This window comes from Emydura macquarii, unplaced genomic scaffold (genome assembly GCF_026122565.2).
Source record: "Emydura macquarii macquarii isolate MOO-44397 ecotype Brisbane River unplaced genomic scaffold, CSIRO-AGI_Emac_v2 contig_312, whole genome shotgun sequence".
Classification (NCBI taxonomy): Eukaryota; Metazoa; Chordata; order Testudines; family Chelidae; genus Emydura; species Emydura macquarii.
The window spans coordinates 9,197,820-9,223,637 of record NW_027130449.1 but is presented as its reverse complement, the minus strand read 5'-3'; the positions used below and the strand labels follow the sequence as shown (position 1 = coordinate 9,223,637).

The 25,818-nt window shown below is 48.6% G+C and overlaps 1 protein-coding gene across 4 annotated transcripts in view; it reads left to right on the top strand.

Moving 5' to 3' along the window:
• Window positions 1–25,818, top strand: part of GRIK4 (glutamate ionotropic receptor kainate type subunit 4) — a 200,787-nt gene that overhangs the window by 136,017 nt on the left and 38,952 nt on the right. For all 4 annotated transcript variants that reach the window (XR_010922966.1, XM_067564827.1, XM_067564836.1 and 1 more), the window contains exons 8-10: window positions 8,019–8,180; window positions 15,928–16,080; window positions 16,593–16,697. Coding sequence is in view for 3 of the 4 variants with exons in the window: in XM_067564827.1 (XP_067420928.1) it covers window positions 8,019–8,180; window positions 15,928–16,080; window positions 16,593–16,697 (420 nt within the window). In the remaining variant the exon portion in view is untranslated. The remainder of the gene's footprint in view (window positions 1–8,018; window positions 8,181–15,927; window positions 16,081–16,592; window positions 16,698–25,818) is intronic.

Below are 25,818 nucleotides of genomic sequence, written 5' to 3'. Positions count from 1 at the left end.
GTGGAGTAACACCAGAGGGTTGATTTTGGTCCCAAGAGGTCTGGAGTGTTTGAATGAACCTGGGAGAAGGTTTGGAAGTTTTGAATGCTGTACTGCCTAGAAATTCTGGAATGTTTGAGACCCACCTGTCAATAAAGGTGATGAACACAGCAAATCCTACCCTTGAAGGTCATTAAATCTACAACTCCCAGAATACTCGAAAAACCCAATTCATCTGAATGAACTCACACCAAAAAAAAAAAAGCCATAATTTATCATTCAGAGGACTTTCTTCTGCCCGGGAAATTGATTTTTACTTGTGGTTTATTATACAATTATTGACTCAGTCAATATATTGTGAGCAAACTGAGCCTTTCAAAAAAGCCATAACGCATTTAGCATAACCCTGTACACTGTGAACAAATAAATATGTTTTTAGAGCAAGTTAGAAATGTTTAACAGACTCAGCAGTTCAGTATATATAGACCCTGAAGGCAACAAAATCCACAGAGGGAGAGCATCAGATTCCAAAGGCAGGCCTTCTCCTGGTGTTACAGCCAATGTAGGAGAGGACTAATATGCTTTCATTGGGAAAGGTGCCCCAGAAATGTATGGCTGGAAGGGACCTCAAGAAATAATCTAGTCCGTCCCCCTGCAGTAAATTTGGAATAATAATGGAAATGTCCCTACTTCGTTAACCTCAGTTGAGGTGAATCATCAATTAAATCAATAGAGCAATTCCAGCTTACACCAGCTGAGGATCTGGCCCCATGGTGGTAAAGTATCGTGAGATCCTTGCATAAAAACTGCTATGTAATTTCAGAGGGTAAATTGTGAGGTCTTTACTCAGCTTTTACTTGGGCAAAACTGCTATTGAAATTGATGGGAATTTTGCCTCTGAGGATTGAGTGAGGAAATCAGGATCTGAGCCATTATTTAAATACCTTTCCAGCCCCCCACTCCTTCTCCCACAGAAAACAAACAACAAAAACCCCACATACAGAGAGAGAGAGAGAGAGAGAGAGAGAGAAAAAGAGACCAATGTGTTCTCGCCCCACAGGGCAGATCCCCAGCAGGAATAAATCAGCCTAACTCCTCTGAAGTCAACGAGCCAGATACGCCGCTGGTGTAAATCGGAGTCATTCCTCTGAAGGCATTGGAGTTTGGCTCATTTATGCCACATGAGGGTCTGTCCCACAATCTAATCACAGATCCAGGTGGCAGCAGCAGCAGCATTTGAGGACCATTTGGAGGCTACTAATCAGCAAATCTGGAAATCCAATAAAGTCCTTACAGTAATCAATAGGAGAAGATACACGTCTGTGTGTCAAGGTCTCGGCGTCACTAAAATAAAAAAGAGCAAATCCTGGCAATTCTTCCCAGGGGGGAGGCATTTCTGTTTCTTTGCATCCCCGGGTGAGCTGTTCATTAAAAGCACAATAAGAACCTCGTAAAGGAGTGAGATTTTGTGCACGCAAAGGGGATGCAAAACAATATTGCCAGCCAAATGGACAGAAATGGAAGGAGCTCAATAGCGGACACAGAGAACCTAACAATAGCAAGCTGTCCTTCTCAACATGAAGTGATCAGCAATTACCAGAAGTCAATCACTGGTGTGAGATCAGCGGCATGACAAAGCAGATAATTCACAAGGCTGCTAAGCCTCGAGTTTAAAATACATTTACTTATCATCAGGTTATTATAATAGTAATAATACTCCTTTTGCCTAATGCCTTTTCAACCAAGGTACTTGAATCTCTTTGTAAATATTAATGGTCTCGCAGCTCTCCTGTGAGCTGGGTGAGTATTGGGCAAATTGGGCAACGGAGAAAGTAGAGGTGATTTGACCAAGGTGTCACAGCTCAAGCCGGGAACAGAAGCCAGGTGTCCTGATTCCTGGTCCGCCCACCTAAGGACCACTCAGTGCTCCATCTCAGAGTTAGTGGTGACCCATTGTATGTGGAACTTGTGGGAAAAGGGCATGAGTATCTTAGAAAGTAACTGGTCCAAGAAAGATCCCACAACCATGATCAACCTTCATCAGTGTTCCACTGAGGCCATGTGTCTAGTGGCTATGGGAGACCTGGAATTGACGCTCTTGTTTCATCCTTGGCTCTGCCTTTGGGATCATGGACAAGTCATTTAGGCCCAGAATCTCCAAAATATTTAGTCTCTTTGATTTCAGTGGAAGAGATAGAAGCCTAAATTCCATGGGGGATCTGGACCTTAAGCTCCGATTCAGTAAAGTGCTTAAGCACATGCATAAGCCTCATTGGTAATTTAAGGGACTCGTTTCCCATCATGAATGGGGTGAAGCAAAGTGAATTCAAAGTGAATTGAAGAGCTCTTCAAGTGCCGTCTTTATACACTTTTGCACCGTCAAGCTCTTTAATCCCTTTCAGCTACACGCGAATAGCAAGGTGATTGAAGTGTTGATCCAGGAACTGCTTTATGCCCATGACTGTGTCTTGTGGCACATTCTGTAGCAGCACTACAAGTTCTCACAAACCACTTTGCTGTGGCGGCTCGTAACTTTGGCCTCGCCATCAGCTGAATGAAAATAGAGGCTGTGAATCCAGCAGTTCCTCAGCAACTTTACAAAGATCCGGCAATAAGCTCGGAAGGGACCACGCTCCAGGCTGTCAAACCATTCACTTATCTCAGCAGCGTGTTAAATAATGAAGCAACCATCCATCACAAAGTGAATGCGTGAATTCAGAAAGCCAGCACCGCACAAGGTCGCCTCCATCCCCAAATCTGGAAGCAAAATGGAATATGTTTGTCTACAGGCAAAAAACAAAGCGTATAATACAGTTGTCCTCATGACATTGCTTTATGGGTGTAAAACATGGTCTTTTTACCAGTGTCACATTAAAAAGCTTGACAGTTTCCATTAGAGACACTTATGACAACTGCTGGGCATCAAATGGCAGGACCAGGTGTCCAACACAGAAGTCTTGGCAAAAGATGGTTCCGTTGGTATTGAGGCTTATTTGATTTGTGTCCAGTTGAGAGGGACTGGTCATGACATTCATATGCCTGAGACTCATCTAGGAAAACAAATTCTACATTCAAAATTAAGCTCTGGCAACTTTAAGCATGGCAGGGCAGATGAAACCCTTCAGCGATGGTCTGAAACAAAATCTTACCAAGACAAATATTTCCGATTCGACCTTCCAGCAGCTGGCGACGGATCACGTTGCGTGGCACCATGCCACAAGGGTGGGTGTCCGTGACTTTGAAATGAACCCTTTGTGCAGCTGGCAACACAGCACCAGGCACAGAAACAAAGTACAGCTCCTGTAACTCCATTGGCTTCCCTGGTTGTTCTTCGCCGGTTGGTCTCTGGAGCCCTGCGAAGACCCTTCAGTACAAGCTGTGATGATCGACCTGTGATTATGTGATTATGGTCCTGGAAATCGGCGTGACTAGTGTTATTGAGTCTCACTGATTTCAGTATGTGTTTGTGTGGTGTACTAGTGAGTTCCCCTTCTTTGCCGTGCCACAGGGGATATGGATTGTTACAGTGCCCAGCTATAGAGCCGGGCTCTTTAGCTCATGATTTAGCTCTGGAAGGCACCTACTTCAGTCCCAAGAGGGCGGCCGTTACACCTAACACTAAGTACCTGTGTAAGTGCATTGCAGAACATTGAAGTCAATGGGAGTTTTTCCAGGATCTCAGTCAAAGCAGGATTGGGCCCTTAGCAACTCCGTGCCTCAATTTACCCATCTGTCATGTGGTTATAATACCGCCTCTACTTGAGAGGGGTGAATGTGGAGCTTAGCGAGTTATCAAAGTGCTTTGAGAGACGATGCTGAAAGAGACCATATGAGAGCAGCATATTGATGCTGTTTTATTATAGAACGAGAATGGACGGACTTAGCAAGTTGGGAGCAAACTTTGAAACAAGGCTTCAATCGAAGTAGTAGAGTCACCACATGCCCAGCGTTGGCTGAAATCAGTGAAATCATGACGCATGAGTCAGAGACTTGTGTTCAGCAAGATGCTCGACCCAAGGGGTGGGTTTATATTCCCATGGAATGGAGAGCGTCTGCCGTAAATCTCAAGCACGCAATTCACAGCCAGTGATACCGCCAGCTTCGAGCTCCTCACTTTGCAGATGTGACTCTCAGAGGCCGGCGGCGCTGTTATTATTAGGCAGCTTCTCCGGATGAACTAAAGGGTTGGGTTACTCTAAGCATTTGTTGGATGCTTGTAAAGCTTGAGAATGCAGGTCAAGCATTGCACGGAGAACAACAGAAACCCAAGCGTGACTTCAGCCTGTAATAACTCCTATAGTGCTGCCTCCCAGGGAACCCCTTGCGATTCAGTTAGTTAATGGGTGCCTAGCACTTTGACCATAAAGAGTGCCATATAATGCGAAGTGTAACTATTATTTAACCATGCACATTTTGTGGTTAAAGCCACAGACTGGAAACCAGGAGATCTAAGTTCTAGTCCCTGATTTTGCTACGAATGCACTGAGCAAGTCACTCGCAAGGCCTACATTTTCAGAAGGTTTAATCAACGTTGGGTACCCAACTTCAGATACGCAGGGCCTGATTTTCTGGCCTTCAGCACCCTCCTTCTCCTCTTGCCCCATGAAGTTGGTGACCGTTGTGGGTGCTCAACACCTTTGGAAGTCTGAACCAAGGAGTTTTGAATTGAGGACCTAAAAATTAGTGGACACTTGACATTTTTGGCCTGGACTTCTCTGTGCCTCAGTTTCCCCCAGACTAAAATGGGAATAACAACAATACTTACCTATATCCCAGGATTGCTTTGAGGCTCCGTGCAGGAGAGGTAGTATAGTCCTTTGAGATCCTGCAAAAGGAGGTACACTGGAAACATAAAGTACTGATAGGTTTGTATTTTATTTGATTATTGGGAGAAACCTATCTGTGAAAGGTTATATTGTTTACATCCTAGTCAGTGTGTGGGTGCGTGAATAACTTGCAAGAGTACGTTTACCTGACTATGATTTGCACCTGTTTGTGGGTTCATCAGATAAACAAAGGCACCCCGTTCTTGTATGAGTGCACATGGTTATGAAAGCGTTTGTGTGTGTGAGTTCTTGCCCCGAGAGAGGTATGGGGAATGCAGTGCCTGCAGTGAAGGACAAATGACCTGTCTCTGGCCAAGGTGATCAGTCAAGGAGAGGCAGCATAGAAGAAGAGGCTGGGAAGGCTGGAATGGCGGGTTTGGAGTATCCCACTAAATAGAATTTGCTGACATGTATGAATTAGGTCTCCCAGCAGCAGCTTGCTCTTGGGAACTATTACATGACATGCAATCTTCCAACCTGCAAAAGCTCAGACCCCCGGCACAGACAGGAGAGAACAAAGGCACCAGGGACTAAAAGAGAGGAGAAGGGAGGGCAGGGTGGGCCAACAAACCAGTAGCATCCTGTGCACCTCAAGGTTCCTTCCGAACCATTGCACCCCAAACGTTTTGCCTTCCTGCCCACGGCTCCTGCTGCAGATAGGGGTGTTGTTTTGCAGGGATTTGGCATATGGCTTGCTATGCTGTCTGCATGCAGAAACTCCTCAGGCTCGGCTCTCGTTAGCCATCTGCCCTTGTTCTGCAGGTTGACAGGGGTGCAGTGTGTAAATGGATACCCTGTCAGGGAGACAGGAGCATAATATCAGTCAAAAGCATCAATAGTTCACAGGCAATTTCATCTTACCTAATGTTCTTGCATTTGAGCCCAAAATACATTTAATCGGGTTTTGAGTCTCATCTCCTAGGAGCTCACCGTGGTGAAGGAGCCTTGTAACGCCACATCTGAGACTTAATGACATGCGGTTCCCATGCGCATGTGTGTGCATGCGCATAAAATGGCAGGACTGGTTGGAAATGCCTCTTCCACCAAGCAAGAGGGGAATTCGTATTAGTGATGGAAGAGAAAGGGTATCTGGCGGCTTCCAAACTTGTAATCGCTGCCTTCTGTCTACATTTTAGCAATTAGCAAAAAATAGGAAAAAGTACTTAGTAAAGAAGGCACCTGTATCTCCCACTAGGAGAACTAGGAACTCTCCCAGTAAACAGGTTTTTCTGGTACCACTGCTTCCCCTGTGGGTATCAGTGGAATAAAGCTCTACCCCTTTGTCTTTATTATTATGTGGTGTTTGTTTAGCTGGAGCACCTAAGAGCCCCAGTCATGGACCAGGACCTCGTTGTGCTAGGTGCTGTACAAACATGGAACAAAAAGATGTTCCCTGCCCCTAAAGAGCTTACAATCTAAGTAAAAAAGTTCTCTAGGAACTTCTATCTGAGAATCCCGAGAGTATTTTCCCCCTTTTACAGATGGGCAAACTGAGGCACAGAGAGAAGTAAAGTGACTTGACCAAGGTCATCCAGCAAGACAGTAGCAGAACTGGGAATAGACCACAGCCTTTCTGACTCCCAGTCTCGGGCTCTAATCACAAGACCACCTGCCCTGCTCCCACCTTGTCCTCTCCCCAGTATCATGAGGGCCAAGGGCCTTGGTGTCTTACCCACACCCCTAACCCATTCCCCTGTGTCTCAACAAGTAGGGTGATGAGTGCAGGTGGAGACAATCCAGGTTGGCTCTGTGCCATGGGACTATTTTAACGGGTTGTTCTGTTGAAATGCAAGTCCCATTTGTAACATCGGGCAAAACGTCTGAAATTGCCTATTTAGAAAGTGGCAGCAATGGTCTGTGGGGATACACTTGGCAGTATCTGCACTCCAGCCAGAGCCCAGTAAATGGTTATTTCAGAGGCTACAAATGGGAGGTATTGAAAGAGCATGAGGTCCCATCTAGACAAGGGTTGCCCTGGTCTGTCACCCCAGGAGAGCTGGAAACCCTGCATCAGCTTGGATGGACGGCGGTATACCTTGCACTGTGCCTGTCTGGAGCTCTCACCCATAGCAGGGAACATGGTGATTCCCAGATTAATGCTGCAGCCTGGAAACTGAGCACCATCCCCAACCTCTCCAGGTCTATGGCTTGAGCTGCTCTCTCTGTTTTCAAAGTGTAAAGATCTCTTGGTCCTTCTGGAGAAGCAAGCCATGGAGGGAAGATAGGGGTTTAGCATGGAGAGCTGGTCCAGGGCTGAATCTCTCCATCAAAGCAGTTTGAGGAATCCCAGGGGAGCCAGCATTGGAGTGGATATAACACTAGTGAAATGTGCCGGAGTGATAGCCCTGGGTGCTGAGGGTTTGTCTTTGTCTGCCAAACAGACCCAGCATGGGTGGTGGCAGGTCACAAGCTGCACGCTGGATGCCCTGGGGACTTGGTAGGGATATACAAGAACAGAAATGCTGGTATGGAGAGAGAATTTTGTTGCAAGGACTTGGTGACTCCTTGAGCCGGGCTCCCCTTCCCAGGCAGAGCGCCAACCCCTTTGGATTGAGCTTCTCTCTGACTGTCGTCACGGTTTGCCCGTTCAGTTGAAAGACTCCAGTCTCTCCCTCGCTAGCTCTCACATGGCACCAGATGGGAGCCGCACAGACTAGCATCCCCCGGGCCCAGCTGAGAACGGCACGTCCCTTTTCAACACTCAGTTCGACGTTGCTTTAACCATGCTTCTCGGGCGTGAGACGGCTGTGCTCTATTTAAACGCCGCTGCTGAGAATGGGGCTTCGTCCTTCCCCACTCCTACACAAGCTTCCTTCTACCCAGCATGCTTCAGCTCCGCTCTGGAGCACCCGCCGCACGGGAATGAGAAGGGAGCTCAGGTTCCAAAACCCAGGGGGTCTTTGGCCTCTTTACCCGTTGTGGGGGGGGGGGAGGGGGCTTCACTCACGTGCTCATTAAGCGCTTGAGAGAGGCATGCACCTGACTGCAGCGCATGGCCTGTCAACAATCCTAGTATGATACTGACTTGCGGTTACCGGTAGCCTGGGCTGGGTGGATTTGAACTGTCGTTCTAGAGGTGGGAAACGTCATGTGCAAGTTGTCCCAGTCGTCTCTGAGAGCCCTCCCTCCCTTCATTCACATGGGGAGCCTTTGACGAATCTGCCGCTGTCTTCTGTCTCCTAATGCTGTTTTCTGTTTGCTGGGATGCTTTAGGAATTCTCCCTCCAGCAATTGGACAGCTTTCTGGACGACCGGGTTAACATCCTGGGATTTTCTATCTTCAACCAGTCTCATGCTTTCTTCCAAGAGTTTGTCCAGAGCCTCAACCAGTCGTGGCAGGAGAATTGTGATCACGCTCCCTTTACTGGGCCGGCAGTAAGTAAAGTAATCCTCACCGTTGCATTTACGACAGTAGTCGAAGCCTGTAATGGGGCAGCAAAGGGCTGGGGCAAAGGAGACAAGCTATGGGGAGAGCTGAATGGGGGACCGCTGCAAATAGAACCGACCGGAGAACTGAACATGGGGGAAGATCACAGGCATGGGGAGGAGGTCAAAGGAACGGAGATGAGAAGCCAGCTGGGGCTGACTTTGGTTGTGGTTGTGGATGTGGACAGGCCTGGAGGGGGAAGAGGCATGGCTCAGCCAATCAGGTCGTGGAGATAAGGAGAAAGCCAGGCTTTTCAGGACCGCCCTGTCTCATGCAGCTTATTTCTGCCGAATTTCCATGGCAGCCTCTTGCAATTGTCAGTATTTCAGGTCGGAGAATGACTGCCCCTGTAAACACGGGCCATGCTGGCAGCTGCCCAGAGAAGTTTGCTGGACGTTCATACCAGCCACCTGTCTTACCATCAAATCCTCCTCCTGATCGCTCCATCGGCTTCAGTGGGAGTTGCAGGCTTATGCCAAGGGCAGAACTCAGCCCCTAGCTGAGAAGCCATGAGGCTGGTGCTGACAGGTGTCTGGAGTGGGGAGGAGAGAAGTGTGTGTTTAGGAAGCCTTTTCAGTGGCTGTATAAAGCATGTGCCCCTGGGATGGGGGAAGGGGAAACAGGAGCAGAGCTCAGAAGAGTGGGGGTACAGAGGCAGGAGAAAGAAACAGAAGTGTATGGGGAGGATGTCATCGGTGAGTCAATGAGGCAGGTCAGGATTTGGGGTAACCGACTGTGCGCTATGAGAGAGTCTCCAGTTCTGGGAAATAGTAAGGCAAGACCCTTCAATCTTGCCCGTGCTAGAGGGAGACTCTGTTAGGCAGCTGTGGCTAAATCCTTAGGAGAGGGGCTGGGAGACAGAAACCTTGGATAATCTCTAGGAAATTCAGGGAGGAAAACTCCCAGGGCTTAGCTGAAAGCCAAAGGGCTGAGTTAGCCCGGGCCGTGCTACCTTGCATGTGTCAATGTCTCCTGATGAGGCTGCAGATTTCCCAGAAATCACTGCTGACATCTGCCCCATAAGGCCTCGACTGGCTTGGAAGGTTTGCAGAGCCGCTTTGTCCGGTTGGGGAGGGGAGAGGAAAAGCCAACCGCCCAACGATGCATGCGTTGACAGAGGAAACAGAAAATCTCCTTGATTTCCTGAGGCAGCCCCCGCATTCCCGAAAGTCTGGTGGTTATCCCTGCACATTGATCTTACGCAGGCAAACAGGGAGTTCTCGCCGCCTTGCAAATGTCACGACGGGCCGGCCCTGGCTCACACCTGACTAGTACCAAGCTGCTGCTCCTGCTGCTGCTTCTCTGAGGCTTGTGTTCTAACCGGCTCCTCTCCCCAGCTCTCGCGTTCAGGTGGCTGCCACTAACTCACTGTCTGGTTTGCTGAATCTCGATGCAATCTCCCCCTCTGCGCCGCCTGCTTGGGCGCCAGCTGCGAGGCTGTTGAGACGCATTAAAAATAAAGCTGTCCAAATGAGACAGTCAAACAAAACAAAAAACCCTAAAAAATCCAAGTGCTGAAGGGGAAAAATAGAATCCTGGCCTCTTCCCTCCAGTTTGCCTTGAATGAGCAGAAAAGCTCTTTCGATGCAAAGATCAGGGAGCTCCCCCCTTACTGTTACCAGTGTATTTCATGCTGGTGAATGGTGCTGGATTGTGAGCTTCTGTTTAAAGCCCCATTGCTGTCGTATTAAGACAGCTGGATGCTCAATTCCTGCACAGAACTGGTTCAGGAGCAGGGCAGGCTTACTCCTGGTCTGGTGAGGCCACCTCTGGGAAGCATGGCAAGGGAGCTCAGTTGCCCTGGCCCATTCGATCCTAATCCTCTCCGCTGAGAAAACACGCCATGATGTCAGCTAATCACCATGTGGACTCCCATCCAGCAGGGAGTGGAGTAAAACTCACCAGTTTGTCACATCCCCCGCCCCCACCGGATGGTTATGAATTTTGGCCATTACCGCCCTTACTATTATTACACTGTATTATTGTAGCATATACAGGCCCCAACTGAGGGCAGAGCCCCATTGTGCTAGGCGCTGTACGTACCCATAGCAAGAGAGAGCCTCTGCCCCAAAGAACTTGCAATCTAAATAGACAACAGAAAGGATGGGAAGAAAAGAGTATTGTTCCTATCTTACAGATGGGGAAGTGAAACACAGAGATTAATTAATAATGTCTAGCTCTTCTCATCTCAAAGCAGTTCACCAAGGAGGGCCGTATCATTAAGCCCATTTTACAGATGGGGAAACTGAGGCACAAGGTGACTTAGCAAGCCCATAGCAGAGTCAGGAATAGAACCCAAGCCTCCTGAGCCCCACTCCAGAGATTAAACCACAAGAGCACCCTAACTCACCTGTTTAGTGACCTAGAGGTTCTCCATCTGCGTGTTCCCCCATCACCATGGTCTCTGAGCACCATTCTCAATTCCAGAGCCATGCAGCCCCCAGTGATAAGAACTAAACACTGCCATACGTCTGGCAGGGCAGGTGCAGAGTAGCTGTTAGGATGACATACACACAAGCAGTGCACTTATTTTCTCCCCTTCTGCCCACTCGGAGCATTATCATGGCACAAGGAATTGTCTTCTGTCTTTTTCATTTGAAACATCTCCTGGAGTTAACATCTGACAGGACTGCTTTGGGGAAAGTGTCTGTCTCCACAGGGATTTGGAGATTTATCCTGTAGTGCAGGGGAGCTGATGGTACAAAAAAAGAAGTTCAAGAGCTGGACTCGACCGGAGGGTGCGATCCTAGGGCTTTCTTACTGGAGATGGGAAAGTGTCAGCGGAAGGGTGGGGGAATCGACTTCTTCAAATGCCATTCTCATTAATCACATTGCAAGGAAAGGAAATCAGAGAAAATCATTAAAATTACAGATGGCTAGATTAGGTAATTAGAATTTAGGCTAAAACAGATGTTTGTAATTAAGTGTTTATTTCATTGAATAAAATCCAGATTGTAAAGTCTATTCCACCGGATTTTAATGGTTTTAATTCTCTGTGTTATGTTTGGGGGCAAATATACAGATGACAATGTTTCAGGAAAAACCTCCCCCTTTCCTCCCCCGAAAAAACCTGCCCGTAGTCCTCAGAGAACAGCTTGACTTTAAACATGGCCTTTATATGGGAGATTTTGTTAAATAAAACAAAATCTTCTCCCTAAACTGAGAGAGATCTCTTGGTGTTTCGATGAATACGTACACTGCAGCTGGAAGTGAGCGTCCCAGCCCAGGCAGACAGACTCAAGCCAGCATACTAAAACTAGCAGTATGGACGCCGTGGCTTGGGCCGCAACGCTGACCCTCAGGCCCATCCAACCTCCTGGATCCGAGCTCAGGTGGTTAGCCCGCACCTCCGCCGGGGCCGCACCACCCCTACTGCTATTTTCAGCGCGCTGGCTTGAGCCCCGCTGGCACTGCTTACCCAGGCTAAGGGACTCACTCCCAGTTCAGTATGACAGCACCCACGGGGTAGATTTGTGAATTTTAGTCCCAGCCCTGAGCTGCAGCAGGGGGACAGAATCAAGGGCATCCTGCATACGAAAAGTAAAACGCGTTCTGGACACGTGAACGTGCGACACATGCAGCAAGCGCCCCACTAGCCCGGCTGGCTTGTGTTTAGAAGGGACGGAGCTTGGCCCTGCCTACTCCTTGCCCCATGGCCAGTGAGTCGCCCCCACTGCTTAATAACATAGTTGCATCCCTTCCACTCCCTCCCATGCTAATTTCAGGGTGTCCCCTACTTCTCATGCAGCCGACTAGCACCTAGACTCAGGACAGGGCTCCACCTATGCCCCATTCCTCTACCCCCTTTCTGGGGAGTTGCTCTCCTGGTTTGCAGTCTCGAGTTATCATTCCGGCCATGCAGTGATGTCCCAGCAAGATGTGGGGGGACGGGGACTCTTTACTCCCCGCCACCCAAGCCCCCACGATCTTGTGAGTAGGGACCATCCAAATCCTTGTGTCTTTCACATGCAATGTATCCTGGGCGCTGTTTAGCACAGAGATGGCACAAAATGACAGTGATCAGCACAAATCAAAGAATGCACCAAAGCAAGAGACTCGCATGTTAATGTGCAAATTGTGTTTGTTGTTCTCAGGGGTTTTTTTATGTCAGAGCGAAAAAAGCCGTGTTGTGTGGTTTTTTTTTAAATGACACTATCAAAGGAGGAGGAGATTTGATAAGAGGCAGGAGAGGAAGTGGGGTCGGGGAAGGCAAAGTGAATGTGTTTTAAACCGGATGGTCGGAAAAGCCCAAAAGATTGGCTGACAGCTGTGCTATGGTGAAATGCAACCTAATTTCATACAAGCATCTTCCATACAAACTGTATCCCCCATTGCTTTCCTGAGTTAAATACAGTTAACAGAGTTTACAAATAAATAATGGCAGACAGAAACAGCAATTAGGAGGCATAGGCGAGGGAGACAGTATTGTGTTCGGCTGAGATCTGAAACAAGCTGCAGAGCTGGGGAGCTGCAGAGAGCCACAGAAAAGCCTCCTCCAGATGGCAGAAGCAGCAGAGGAGAAGGCTCTTGCACCAACAGCGATGGGAAGAAGTGGAAGTGGCATAGAGCAACCTGTGCCCATGGGCCAAAAGTGGCCTGTCGCTCCCCTCCCGCTGGCTGCAGAAGGGAGCCGCTGCCTAAGGACCCAGGCAGAGCAGGTTGCTGCAGGGCTACAAGACGGGTGCAGGCTCTTTGCTGCAGCCCAGGGGATGGGAGATCAGCGCTCCCCTCCCACTGGCTGTAGCAGGGAGCATGGCAAATTGCTCCGCCTGGATCCCTAGGCGCTGGGGTCCCTGCTGGAGCCAGAGGGAGGGCAGCACTGGCTGCAGAATCCCCCTGGCTGCAGAAGGGAACCAAGTGGAGCACATGGGGCTACAGCCAGGGGGATGGGAGATCAATGAAGAGGAAGGCAGCCTCCTCGCTGAACTCCTTCTGTCTGCCTGCAGTGGGAGGGGAGGGCAGAGGAAGGGCTGCTGGCAGAGACTGGAGGCCCATCAGGGTTGTAACAATAATATCTGTGGCCCTCAAGCCAAAAAGGCTGGGAACCCCTGGCATAGAGGATTCTGACATTAGCTGAGCAGAAGGAGCAAGGAGAGGATGAGATCAAAATACCGTTCATGAATTTTGGCAGGGCACGTCTGTAGTGGGCTTTAAAAGCAGGCTCCTGAAATAAAGGGGGGAGCTGGTGAAGATGCTTGAGAAGGGGTGCTGGGATCTTTTTGTGCATCTTGCAGGATTGCTGTTCCCAGGGTTCAAAAGCCCTGAATTAGGTCTCTCAAAGTCATGAGATTGGAATAGACTCGTAGTTCTGAGCCCCTGTGTGGGTAGGGAACGGCTGGCATGATACACAGCATTAGAATTGGAAATCTGGTGCTTCAGAGGAAAGCGGTAACTAGAGAAAAGAGAGAGGACTTTGACGTAATTTAAATAACTTGAAGTTGCAGGACTTGGGGGATGGGAGAGGATCCCCTTAGCAGAAGAAGCCACCCCCGGCAGCAAACGAAACCAGAAAGGGCATATTTGAAAAGAGACGGGTAACGCCAGAATTGCTGGTAAATTGTCTGAAGTGTAAAATATCCCAATCAATAATGTCAAATGCTTCGCTAAGATCAACAAGCATCTTGCTCAGTAGTTAATAAGAGATCATTAGCTGCTGAAAGAGAAGGGAAATGAAAACCCGACCGGAGACAGCTAGAGATGTGGGGCCATTTTCAGAGCTGGGGCCAAGGGATGGAAACTCCACCGATGTCAGTGGAGCTGCATTTTCTTACACCAGGTCAGAATTTGACCCCTTGCTACTGATAAAGGCCTTGAGACTGCAAACCCCAGGTGTAAATCCCACTGACGTTGAGCATGGACATGTGTGTTTTGCTGAACTGGGGCCAAGGGGCCCAGCCACTTGAGGATGGAGAACTAGTTGCAGTGAGCAGCTGTGGAGCGCAGGGAGATGACTTGAGTAAATAGGCATGGGAAGCTCCTTTAACAGTTCTGGAGAATGCAGTCCTGAAGGGGAATTCATAAGAGCAGATGTGAGTATTTAGGGAGAGAGTCAAAGGATTTATCCCCAAACAGAAAGGGACAGGCAGAGAGGGAGGGCATGTTACCTGATGGTTCAGACAGGCGGGCTGGGACTCAGGATGGCTGGGCTCTATTCCCAACTCTGCCACAAACCTCCTATGTGTCCTTGGGCAAGTCACTCAACCTTTTCTGCATCTCACTTCAGCCTGGGGTGACTGGGAAGTGAATAAATGTGATCAGGCTCTGCAAGGAGTCTGAGTGGTAGATATATTTGAACTGTAAACGCCCACATAAGGTGCGGAAAAGGCTCAACTAGCTAAGGAGCAAATATGTTGCTGAATGCTGAAGGGGTAGAGAGGAGACTCTTTGAAGGGGTAGGTAGGAAAATGGAGCCTTGACGGTAATGAGATGTGGCAACTAACTTCCAATGCAGTCAGGAAGTGACGATAATTGAAAATGAAATCTTAGTCATAACGATGAAGAGGACATAGAAAATGACTGGTTGTTAACGACATCAAAAACATCAGAACGATTGTGCATGATTGTGGAGAGTAACGCTCTGCATGAGACTAGATGATAAATAGAAGTGATAAGATGCAAATGGGTCAAAGCAGGACAGTCGATACGGATTTTGAAATCTCCTGTAGCAGTAATTCCTGTAAAGGGAAGAGCAGCTGTTGAAAAGGGAACCAGAGAATTCTAGTAAAGGGATTTAAGAGGCCAGTGTGGGAACTGGAGGACAAAGTGGATAAGTGCAGAAGGGAGGAAAGCAACGATAAAAAGAGCAATAAGAAGAAAGTACCAGAGATGTGCAGGGTAAAGTAATAAGCATGAGAAGAGGAGGAAGTCCAAGGAATGGTCCTGAATCAGGAATGGCGACATGAGTGACTCCTGCTACAGTGATGGACATGGAGACTCCAAGAGAATGACGGTCAAAGAAGTCTGTGGGTCTCATTCTCCACTGCCCTGCCGTTGTGCAATGATTCACACCTAACAGCAGAAGAGAGGTTATACTGGGGCAGACCAATGCTCCATCTGTGCTGTCTTCTGATAGCTGCCAGAGCCCAGTGCTTATGAACAGAACAGGACAATTATCCAGTGATCCATTCTCTCTCGTCCACTCCCAGGTTCTGGCAGTCGGAGGTTTAGGGACAACTAGCGCACGGGGCTGCATCTCTGGCCGTCTTGGCTAATAGCGACCGATGGACCTACCCTCCATGAACTCATCTCATTCCGTACCAGATCAGAACGGTAGCATTTTATACTCGCTTTGCGCAAGTATGAGTGGCTGCCCAGGGCACGCTGGGCAATCTGGCTCAGATGCCTAGCCTAGCCCCTTATCACTAGCCGCAGCTCAGACTGTGGATGGGATGTGCAGCATGGTAGATCACGGCATGACAGATATGGTGGGGGAGATATGGTCGGACAGATATAGCAGGGTAGCTCCTCGGTGTTGAATGGGAGTCGCTGTAGGATGTGAGAGCAGACGTAAGCTTCTCTACTGGTGTACTGTATGTGTGTGTAAAGATTTATTTTACAAGGTCTGTGTAATTGTATGCTCACTTATGGCAGAAACAATGGACTTGTTCCTTCGCTAAATGCAGGTTGGGTCTTATTTAATTTTCTGACCTTTGGTGCTGCTCCCCTGAGCTCCCACTCTGTCTCCCCTGTCCCCAGCTCTCTTCTGCCTTGCTGTTTGATGCCGTTTATGCTGTGGTGACAGCGGTGCAGGAGCTAAACCGGAGCCAGGAGATTGGTGTGAAACCCCTGTCCTGTGGATCCGCACAGATCTGGCAGCATGGCACCAGCTTGATGAACTACCTGAGAATGGTGAGAAGTGACTGAAGTTTACTGATTTATCTGTATCCACCCCTCCTCACTGCCGGTGGGGACAGTGGGCTTGTTTGAACATAGGGTGTTGTGAACTCATATGGATCAAAAGTAGCTGAGGGTCAAAACAGAACCCCAGATCTGAACACCTCAGATTCCTAGAAAGGTTCCGTTTGAAGTCCCAGAAGTGAACTTGATATGTGTTTTTTGGTTCCAGTTTGTATCCAAACGAAACCTGTTTTCTGGTTCTGCTTTGGGTACAACAAAAACCTCATGAGATCAGCTATTCTCATGAGATTTCATCCCAAAATGGTAGACGACTCACCAATGTGACTTTGGTCTGGACATCTGAGCCCCACCTTAAGCTACTCCTGATTTAAACACCGCCTCATTGCCCCATCCCTAGTCAAAGAGACAGAAAATATTCACACAAACCCCTGCAACCCCACAATGACAGGCTATAAGGGGGAACCATCTCACTTTGGTGCTGTAACTCACTCTCTCTTGGACAGGTAGAATTGGAAGGTCTCACGGGCCACATCGAATTCAACAGCAAAGGTCAACGGTCGAACTATGCCCTGAAAATCCTGCAGTACACACGAAATGGCTTCAGACAGGTAAGATTGGCCCTGCAGGTCTCTTTCTAGGGTCTGAACTGCCAGGTGCTGGGTGCCTCCTGGAAGGTGCTGAGAGCCCGTCCCCACCTCCACTCCATCTGAAGTCAATGGCAGTAGAGTTCTCCTTGCCTTGCGAGGAACAACCACAATGCTCTTTTAGCTGCACCTCTCTCATTGTTCATGGCTTGGAAGGAAGCTTACGGTGAAACCCTGTGTTCCCCTTTGTTAAGAGACCACCCCAAAGCATCTTCAAGCACTTTAAATTACTGCCTTAAGGGTCCATCTCTCCAGCATGACCAGAGCCACCCAGGGTCAGCCCCAGTGACAGCAGCCCTCTCTCCTAGCGGATAAGATTCAATGCCTACAAAGCATGTCCTGGATACACACACACACACACAGGCCGTATCTACACACAGACTTGCACTGGTTTAAACTGGTGCAACCTGCTGTGTGGACACTCTTAGTTCAGATTGAGTGGTTTATTTCAGTTCATCTTAAGCCTATCCCTATATGATTTAAGGGAAAGTTACATGAGAAAGTTTTAGCAATTACACAGGTATAGTTATACTGGCTTTACCTACTGTGTTGACCCTCTAATTTTCCTATATGAATGGCTTTTTCTTTTTCCGGTTTAGTTTAAATCCATTGTCCAGAGACATCAGCTAAACCAAGAAAAGGCCATCTTATTAGAGCAGGGTGCGAAATGGTTTTCCCATCCTGTGAAAACCTTCAAAATGTCAACATTTTCCCCCATCCCAAATCAGGACAAAAAATAAGTTTCCAAAATGTTGGTGAATCAAAACTCTGAACATTTATTTGGTTTGGGTCGGTCGAAACGTGTCGTTTTGACTTTGACCATATTTTATTGATTTAAAACTTTCAGAATGAAAAATCGGTCTCTACAGGAATGTAAAAGCCTTCTACATAAAATGAACCAAAATGATAACGTTGAAACAGTGACCACAGCGAGATTGACAGGTGGAGCACAGAGGAGGCCTGTGGTGAAAACGCTAGGGACAGTAGCAAGGTGCCAAATTCAGGCATGGTGTGGAAGTTGAGGGAGCTGAACCTGCTTGGAACTTGGCCCTGGCTCTGTAGGACTGGATGAAGCAGGGCCGTGGAGGTTGCGTTTTCCAGGAGAGAGCAAACCCGATTTGTGAAACTGACTAAGGCGCTGCGGAACAGGGGTCTTGTCTTTAATATTCCTGGGCAGCTCACGGGGAAGTTTCAGGTCAGCTCAGTGGAAAGAACCCTTGTCTCAGAGACCACCCCTTGTCCAGAGGTATCCCAGCTGGAAGCGCCTCATCGCAGAACAAAAGCAGTGACGTTTTAGCCATCTCTGCCTGGGACCTGGGCTCGGGAAAGTTCATGCATTGCTGCAGCAGCTGCTTTTAGCCTTGGTTTGAACGTTGCCTGTCAATTTCCACCTCTGGCATGTGGCAGCTCTGCTTTGACAATGTCTTCAGCTCCCTCTGAGTGAACAGGGAAATGGGGTGTCACTTCCCACACAGAGAGGTCTCGTCTAGCCTCAGTGCCCCTTTTAACTAGTCCTGCTTGTTATGAACGAAAATGACAGATGCAAACCCATCTGCACTAACGAGAGTAGCCATTAGGCGGGAGCTGGGGAGAGAAATGGCCTTAAAAAACAAGATGATTGCTATGTTTTTTAATACATTTTAAATGTGAAGGGGAGTTTACCATGAATATGCAGATTCTTTTGAATCTGTGTTTTGCTGAGAGCTCTGCAGTGAAGTTTTGATTGCATGGAAATTCCTGTTAGTCTTACAGCTGTTTTCCAGCTCCTTGAGAATGGTGGGCAATCATCTTTAGGGTTTGGAGTGATGGTGTAGCCCTGTTGGTCCCAGGATATTAGTGTGTTCTGTATGTCTTGAAAGCTTGTCTCTGTCACCAGCACAAGTAGGTCCAATAAAAGATATTACCTCATCCGCCTTGTCTCTCTCTCAGGCTTTGAAGGCAGACTGAGGCACAAGAACTTTCTATTTGTTGAACAAACCTAGGTAGTGGTCCAGTCGCTTTTTTCACGCACCCAGGGTCCGCCTGCAAATGACGGTGTTTAAACATGCTTCTGCAGTACACCACCAAGGTGCAAGAAGCAGTTGTGCATAAAGAGCAGTGACTGGGTAAGAGACGTCCTGGGGTTCCCTGTTTGTCTTTCAGTGGAGCCAGTTCAAGCTTACTTGATTCACAAGTGCTTTTCCCTAATCGCCAGTCCTGCAAACCTCCCCCTGGCTCTGAGTCATGCTGGGTTCTTCTATCTCACAAACCCTCACCCGGAGTAAAGATTGTACAGACCAAATTTTGACTTTCGTTACTTCTTTTTACTGCTGTTGTCTCCTAAGTACACCCACCAAGAAACAGAAATGGCACCATGTGACTTACATGGTCAAATCCCAAACAAGCAACACACGTGGAATTTCCAGCGTGGAGAGTCTGAGAACAGAGCACAAAGTGAAAGGTCATTCATGAAAGATCCCATCAGACCTTTTGAAATACCAGTGCATTCTTGAAAACCCCAGGCTCCTGGGAGCAATCGGTGGAGAGAGAAAAAGGCAACCTTTTCTACTGCAGGTTATGCACCATAGGCAGCTAAGTGAGTGGCCTGTATTTCAGAGATATCCAGCACCTCCCCTGGGAGCTGAGCTTTGCAAACAGCTCACCAGTGAGAGGTGGTCGATTCCTACAGGTTATGCTGACACGGCATCTGGACGATGGAAATCCCTGCTGGTGTCTGCTGCCCGGTGAGAATATTTGGTGGCCTTAAACCATTCCCTGTCAAAAGCCTGCCAAGGTGACCTTATTCTGCACAATGCTCTTTTGTATTCCAGTGGCAGCATAATTCCCCAGCTGGGCCTCTACCTCTCAACTGGATGAGGCAGCCGCAACCTGAACCTCTTACTTGGAGGTCAGGCCAACACTCAAGGTGTATTAAGGCTAAGCAGGGCCCAGATCCACCCAAGTTACAAGCTGTCCACGCCTGCCCCATGCTCAGGTTCTCCCTTCCAGGCCCCCAAAACATTTCTTCCTCCCGCTCCCGAATCTTTGAGCTTCCTTCCAACTGAAACATCCCAGCCTCACCAATTCATCTGGACCCCATCCAACAGTAGAGCCCGGTGCCCGTCTTGCTCCAGCCCAGCTGGGTACCTCTCACCCCAGTCAGAGGCGCCGGTCCAGGTTTCTGAACTCCAGTACTGGCTCCTGCAAGGTGCTGAGAACGCCTTCAATTCCCAGTGTTTTCAAGAGGGAATCAAGGGCCCTCGAAGCCCAGCAGTAGTATAAGGCTTTTGGGATTAGAATAGTTCTAGTGGGCTGCTGATTATTCTCCAATTTTCCCCTTCTCAGCCAACTGGGGGAGAAATTCCCATATTATTATATACAGCACTGAAAAAAACAAATGAATAGTTAGAAAGCGTTTAACTAAACCCACCACTGGGGAGCAAACACTTGTGTCCTGGAGACAAACGGCTCCCTAGGGTCAAATTAGCTGACTTCTGTCTAGTGGTGTTTGAAGCATCTTTGTTGCCTTTTTAGCAGGCTCGTGCTCTCTGCCCATGTCTGTCTCTTTCAGCCACAGGGCTTCCAGCTCATCAGCTTTGATGGAAAATTCACCGGAAAAGCCGAAGCCAATCCAGATTTCAGCTAGCAAACAAATTAGAGTCACTTAGATTTTCAAACTCCTCGTTGCTTTTGGGCAGGAGAGCCAGGGTGCTAAATATTTAATTTTTAATATATTTATGCAGTGCACTGAACGCGTTTCCTTATTTAGTTTAACTTGTGGACATTTTTCCCCAGCCAGACAAGAGCCCTCTGTTCGCGAGATGCCTGGTAAGGCACAGACTCATTAGTGTGTGTCTGGGATCTGGAGATCTGGCAGGGGCAGGGTTTGTAGGTTTCTTTTTTGCTTTCTCTCCCCTTCCTCCCATTAAAAAGCATTGTAGAATCTCTCTGAGGTTTAGATTAACCCCAGGGGATGGGGGTTTGATGCTTTAGAAGGGGGAAGACAGGATATGTGTTGTAGGTGACTGCTAGGAGAGGAAGGAAGACAGAAGGGAGTTAACGACAGGAGTGGGATTAGAACCCAGGAATCTTCACAGCCTCTCTTCCACTGGACACCACATGCCCCCCGTCCAGTGGCCAGTAAGTCAGTTACGTGCAAAAACGGCTCCCATGCCTCCTGGTAGGGATGGCAGGGGTGCTTAATTGGTGTGTTGATGAGATACAGATGAGCTACCAGCTGACAGATCAGGGACCCTCTGCAATTACTGCCACATCAAACCTTTTTAGCATATAAATGGCGAAGCAGCCACCTGGGGACCTGTGCTTCTCCCTAGCTCCCCACAACCTCTGGTGAGAATTCTGGGCCTTATCCTGCGTGGAATACGTGCCCTCGTCTCCCAGGCGCTTCCTTCCTTATGGTCTGATGATGCTCAGCACCCCAGGGGAGGCTCTGAGTAAAGGGTTAGGCCCTTGGTGGACAACGCCTTATTTCCCCAGCTGGAGGGTGGGCCGAGGGAGGGGGTTATTGCCCCCAGCTAAGGAATGGGCCACAGAGGCCCTGGGGAATGAGCTGGGGGGGTGGGGATTGTCGCCTTGGCTGAGGAGTGGGTAGGGGTTGCCCCGAGGAGAGAGTAGGTGATGGGGGGGCCTGGCTGGGGAACGGGCCAGGGAGGCACCAGGGATTGTCACATTGGCTGGGGACTGGGCTGAGGGACGGCCACAGAGACCCACAGGTTTGTCATGTGCGTCTGTTACTCTATGTGCTGCCTGCCAGCTCCTCTGAGCATGGCAGACTTTCAGTGGCTTGGTGCTCGTTGGCCTGCAAACAGGGCCCTACCAGGCTCCTTTAAAAGCTGCACGGCTGGCAGGTTTCTGCAGCCACCACCAAGTTTCATGCGAGAGATTGTAATCCCCCTCTCTCTGGGCTGATAAGGAGCCGTTTGCCAAGTGCCTAATTATATCTCCTCCTGGAACTGTTCCCTTCCTGTTAGCATCGACAAGGATCTTCAAATGCAAACTCAGTGAGAAATAATTGTTTCTTGCTTCCTCTCTCCTTCTCAGGGATGAGTGGGGAGGGGGGCGATGAATGAGCTTGGCCGGACACCGCCGGCTGGTGAGAGCCCAGAGGAAATCCACCTTCACTGCGCTGCAGGGGCCTAGCTGCTTCAAGGCATCCGCATTCAGGACCAGCTTTACCCTGGTTTCTAGTTGCAGGGGTGAAGATGGGAGGGGGGCATTGTTGCCCCAGCAGGTTACAGAGTGGTCTCACTGTGTCGTATCTCCCTGACATCAACCGCTGCTAAAAAAGGCTGCGGAAGAGGCACTTCATGAAAATCCTTTCGTTTGAGTGGTGTTTTGTTCCCTTGTGCTTTAAGGGGCTGGGAAGCTCAGGGTTGTTAATGCCGATCCCCGTCAGCCAGGAGAGTTTAACGGATTGGGACCACAGCGCCATGCTCATCTCATGTTAGCTGGAGGCCATTTTCTATGGAGATGATAAATCTCACCAATTCCGGTAACTCCTTTCTGGGGCAGCTAATTCAAGAGGCCTTGTCTGCCCAGGGAGGTGAAGAAGTGATGCAGTCAATGTTGCTGTCTTGCAATTTACAGGTTCAGCTGCCCTTTCTGGATACACATTGTAATTTTTGTCTCACAGTAATGCCTTGATGCCCTAACAGAGGTCAGGTCCTCATTATGTTGGGTGCTGTACATACATCTAGTAACAGACAGTCCCTGTCCCCAATAGCTTACAATCTAAATAGAGAAGACAGACAAAGGAAGGGCTATTATCTCCTTTTTACAGAGGGGGAAACTGAGGCATAGATTAAGTGACTTGCCTCAGGCCACACAGGGAGTCTGTGGCAGAGCCAGGAATTGCTTCCAGGTCTCCTGAGTTCAGGGTATGTCTACACAGCCCATGGCAGTAAGCTTCCCAGCCTGGGTCAACAGACTCACTCTACCCTGCTAAAAACTGCTGTTCAGACTTTGCAACTCAGGCTGGAGCATGGGCTGTGAAGCCCCAGGAGAAGGGTGGGCCTCAGAGCCGAGCTCCAGCCCGAGACACAACTTCAAAACCCTGTCTAAACAGCTATTTTTAGCACACTAGTGCAAGTCCCACAGGCCTAAGTCAATCCAGGCTGGGACGCTCACTGCCACAGACTGTGTCGTAGACTATCCTAAGCATCTTGACCACAAGACCATCTTACCCAGTTCTGGATAGGATATTTGAGGGGTACTGAAGAGATTTTGTTGGTGGTTCTTTATTTATAGATCTTTTAGAACTAGATTTATAGGTCTTACAGATATGATTAAAATTACCTTGGCATCTGCATTTGAGAGAGGAAAGATGTGAGAATCCTAGTAATCTTCCAGTACATTAAACTTCAGAAACACTGAGCGTGGTGGGGAGTCAATTAGTGCCATTACTGTACCATCAAGGGAGTCAGTTTTGAGTCAGAACCAAGCGCCGCACGGGGTGGGACTAATCTTGGCATATCGATGTATTTAGCCTCAGCGCTATGCTACAAGAAGGGTCAAATCATCTGTCATGCCAGGGGAGGAGGAGGCAGTCAATTACGACATGCCAGCAGGGAAAGAAAGACTCTGACAACAGCCAGGGTTGTTAAAATTAAAGCTAATCTGTCACTAATCTCTGGTTATGAGATCTGACACAATAATGCATTACTGAGAACTGATAGCTATCTTAGAGACGTATGAGGGGAGGGAGTGTTGTCTAGTGGTTAAAGCAAGCGACTGGGACCTTGTGCTAAAGTCCAGTGTAGCTCAAATCCGTTGTGTTACACCAGTGAAGCCCCAGTTTAAATTGGGTTAAAGGCTTGGCTTGAGCCCACATCTGTAGAAGTAAATGACAAAAGTCCCATGGACTTCAACGCAGTGTCCGCCCCAGACTGGTTACTGTGTTCAGCCAAAACACAATGGAAGCAGTTTCAGAGCATCTATATTGGGGGGTTGCGCAGATATAATTAGATTGATTTTGAGTTAAACTGAGGCTAATTTTCTAATAGAGGTCAACGATGGCTAGATGCCAGGATTCCTGGGTTCTGTTCCCAGCTTGTGCTCTGTGACCTCCTGCCAATCACTTTGCCTCAGTCTCCCCATCTGTCAGGCAAGGCTAATAGCCCTTCCTCGCCTCATGGAGGGGCTGTGAGTTTTGATGAGTTAATGGGTGAGAGATCCTTGTGTGACAAGCGGTTTTCCTGGAGCAGCATTAATGATGTGAAAGGTGCCAGATTGACAGCCCTGGAGGCTGAACTTTCCCTGTACTATCTGCAGAAAAGATACAGCACGACCCCTTACCCTAACCTGACATCACGAGACTCGAGTCTCCAGGAAGGACTCTTGTCTATGTTATGGACTTTAACATTCACTTGGCTTTTTCAAGTTCCGCGTTATTTGTTTCTCTGCAGATCTGCTCCGCGGGGCACCAGGGTTAGGTGAGCCCTTTGATAGGCCCAGCCAGTCCCTTGCCTCTCTGCAGAGACTACAGACCGAGGTGCCCTGGTTCTCAGTATTTCCAAGCGCTGCTTCATCACTTTCCCAGCACCATAGATGCTTGTGCCTCCTTGTGAGGTAGGGACTGGAGGCAGAGGCAACAACTGTGCTGCACACAGACTGTTGGGGGCAGCACCTTGAGATCAGTTAGCATTCTGAGCTGGATTTGAACCAGCATCCGTGAAGTGGAAGAGGTTGCATCCCATCCCCAGCTGTCTGAGTGGCTCAGTCCTTAATTATTAAGGCAGTTTTGCTGTTATTTCAGATTGCATTTGGATCATGCAAATGAGTTGAGAAATTACTCTGGAGCCACGCTGGTTCTCAGACATGAGTCATACTGGTGGGAAAGTACTGCAAAGAAAAGCAACAGAGCATGCAGGGCCAGTTCCTCAGCGGGGGTCGATTGGTGTCACCCCATTAATGTCAAGGGTGAGGCACCAACTGACACTGGTTCAAGATCAGGCCTGTAACTAGTGCTGGTCGGGAATGTTTTGACAAAACATTTTGTGACGGAAAAAGCAGATTCGTCTAAACCAAAACTGGCGTGGAAGCTTCCCGTGAACTCGGGGTCAAGTCCTGCTCTGTCTGGATCACTGCCAGGACTTAAATCTGCGTGTCATACATCCTAGATGAGTGCCCTCAGCACTGGGCTATCAGCTCTTTGGGGGGAGAGGGGGTGTCCCCGAGCTGGTTTCTGTCTTATTATGATACATAACATAAACAGATTTTGAAACCTCACATTTTTTGCTAACTGGCATTCCTATTTTCCAGCCAGGTCCATCTCCAGCTTATGTTACCTTCCTCCCTCTTGCTTTCTAACAGTAGATTACACTTACGAAGGGAAGGGAAATTGATTTATTCCTATTACCCTCACAACCACGGCACAGCAAACGGGTAATCTGCCTTAGAACTCCAGTATCTGCGTCCACTTGTGTCAGTATTAGAGCATCATGGAAGAGATTACCTTTGGTACCATGGCCACAGAGGAACCCCAAGTATTTTGGGGCCACCACCTCACTGCTAGGGAAGCAGTGCAAGAAAGACAACTAGCCTGAGCAAAGTCAAAGCATTTACTCCACGGTCAGCTCTGCAACATGCCGAGGGCTGGGACTTTATAAGTGCAAAGAGTCTCTCCAGCAGGACAGGGGCTCTGCCAAAACCAGCGGTGGAATGGATGAGATCTGCCGCCTGTTACATTACATTTTTGTGGTATTCTCCTGAATGCAGGATGAATTAGTCTCCATCTGACAGTGTCAGGTAGGATTTATGTCTCCGCTCCATGGCATTGGACAGGAAATTAGTTTGAATCCAATAACATAGAGGTTTGGAGAGGGTGGATTAGTCCCTGTGTAGAATTGTTGGGGTTGATTAGCCGAAGTGCTGTAGTTTGAGAGTTAATTAATCTCCGGGCGGCAATGCTGGGGTGGGGGGTGTTAGAGAGATTAGTCACTGTGCGGTGTTGCTGAGGCAGTGGGTTAGTTTCCAAACATGTTCAAGTGAAGCCACATGGTAGGGTTAGAAGGCGTTCATGTCGGCACTGTCCCGGTAGGCTCTGATATGTGGTCATGGAGGCCAGGATGCTGTGATACTGCTTCCT